The following is a 1,464-nucleotide window of genomic DNA, read 5'->3' as shown; positions in this document are numbered from 1 at the left end:
CCTCGGCGCATTTAGACGTTTCATATCCCGAAGGGGAAAACCCGCCCACGTGTTCTCGGACAACGGAATCAACTTCGTGGGCGCTAACAGACAGCTCAAAGAGCTGTACAAATTTTACAATCAATCACAAACGCAAGATCAGATTGTGCAATTTCTAAGCGAGTTGGAAATATCGTGGAACTTCATTCCACCGAATGCCCCCCACTTCGGCGGGCTTTGGGAGGCGGCGGTTAAGTCGGCAAAACTACACATGGCCCGCATTGTAGGTAGGGCTCATTTAACCTTCGAGGAATTGCAGACCGTACTTTGCGAAATAGAAGCGATCCTCAATTTACGGCCCATCACGGCTCTAAGCTCAGACCCGAATGATATGTCGCCCCTAACACCGGGACACTACTTGATCGGCGCTGCACTAAATAGCTTTCCTTCCAGAAATCTCGTCGACGTTCCGGAGAACCGCTTACTCAGATGGCAGAGGGTCGAGCAGATTCGGCAGCATTTTTGGCGTCGGTAGAGCACTGAGTACTTGCAGTCGTTGCAAGAGCGAAACAAATGGAAAATCAACAAAGGCATACAGTTGCTGCCCAATCAGCTCGTCCTCGTAAGACAGCCGAATCTAGCGCCATTGCAATGGTTTCTGGGTCGCGTGCAGGAAACTCACCCAGGCGCTGACGGCGTAGCTCGAACGGCCACGCTTCAGACTTCCAAAGGCTCGATCACGAGACCCTTAACCAAATTAGCGATTTTACCGCTTGAAACCTAGTTTATAAGCTCTTTTCATACGCTGTAAGTTAGTTTTAAGATATCGTATGTAGTTTTAGATAATTGTGTGTTATTATGCTTTCAAACAATCCTTGTATTTGCATCCGATGCTCTATGTCACCGTATTACCGTTAAGTTAGCGCTTCCTTGGTTAAGTTGCTAAGTCAAGCACAATGTGTCGCGGGCGCAATCAATGCTTTATTATTTTTTTTTATTTTATTTTCAAGGAAGCGTAGAATTCAAGACCTTTGAAAGATGGCCCTTTCAAGGGCGGCGGCGTGTTCGAGATTCCGTCGATATTGGTCGGATTCGGTAACGTTGCGCGCACTGACTTGTCATCGCGCCGTTGCCATTGGTCGCGCGAGCAAAGTAGTGCGGTAGTCGTCCGCGCACCCCGCGTGAGCATGTGCGCATCCTCGCGTAATCATACCGGACCGCCATTCGTTGTAAGGATTTCGGGCATCGATCACGCAAAGGACCGACCGCGCGATCAAGGCAAGCTAAAGCCTCGCGTGCGAAAGTTATCCAGTTACGAGTTTCTCCGCTCTGCTACCGTAAACGTACCGAGGGTGCACCGATATAAATAGAGAGAAGTAGGCAAGGCTTCTCGACCACAATCTCGCTGGCTATATCTCCTCGAGAACAGTGTGGAAGTGCACGTGTGTCCGCAGTGAGCTCACGCGCAAGAACATTTAACGAACA

General features: G+C 49.5%; 1 protein-coding gene across 1 annotated transcript in view; it reads left to right on the top strand.

The window, feature by feature from the left end:
* The window catches only part of LOC108769016 (uncharacterized), a 5,032-nt gene extending 4,269 nt beyond the window's left edge, over positions 1–763 (top strand). Inside the window, exon 2 of the mRNA XM_018519746.1 lies at positions 515–763. Within this exon, the coding sequence (XP_018375248.1) occupies positions 515–763 (249 nt within the window). The remainder of the gene's footprint in view (positions 1–514) is intronic.
* Positions 764–1,464: the final 701 nt, after the last annotated feature.

Source organism: Trachymyrmex cornetzi, unplaced genomic scaffold (assembly GCF_001594075.2).
Source record: "Trachymyrmex cornetzi isolate Tcor2-1 unplaced genomic scaffold, Tcor1.1 scaffold840, whole genome shotgun sequence".
Lineage (NCBI taxonomy): Eukaryota > Metazoa > Arthropoda > Insecta > Hymenoptera > Formicidae > Trachymyrmex > Trachymyrmex cornetzi.
This window is presented reverse-complemented; position numbering and strand designations above follow the sequence as displayed.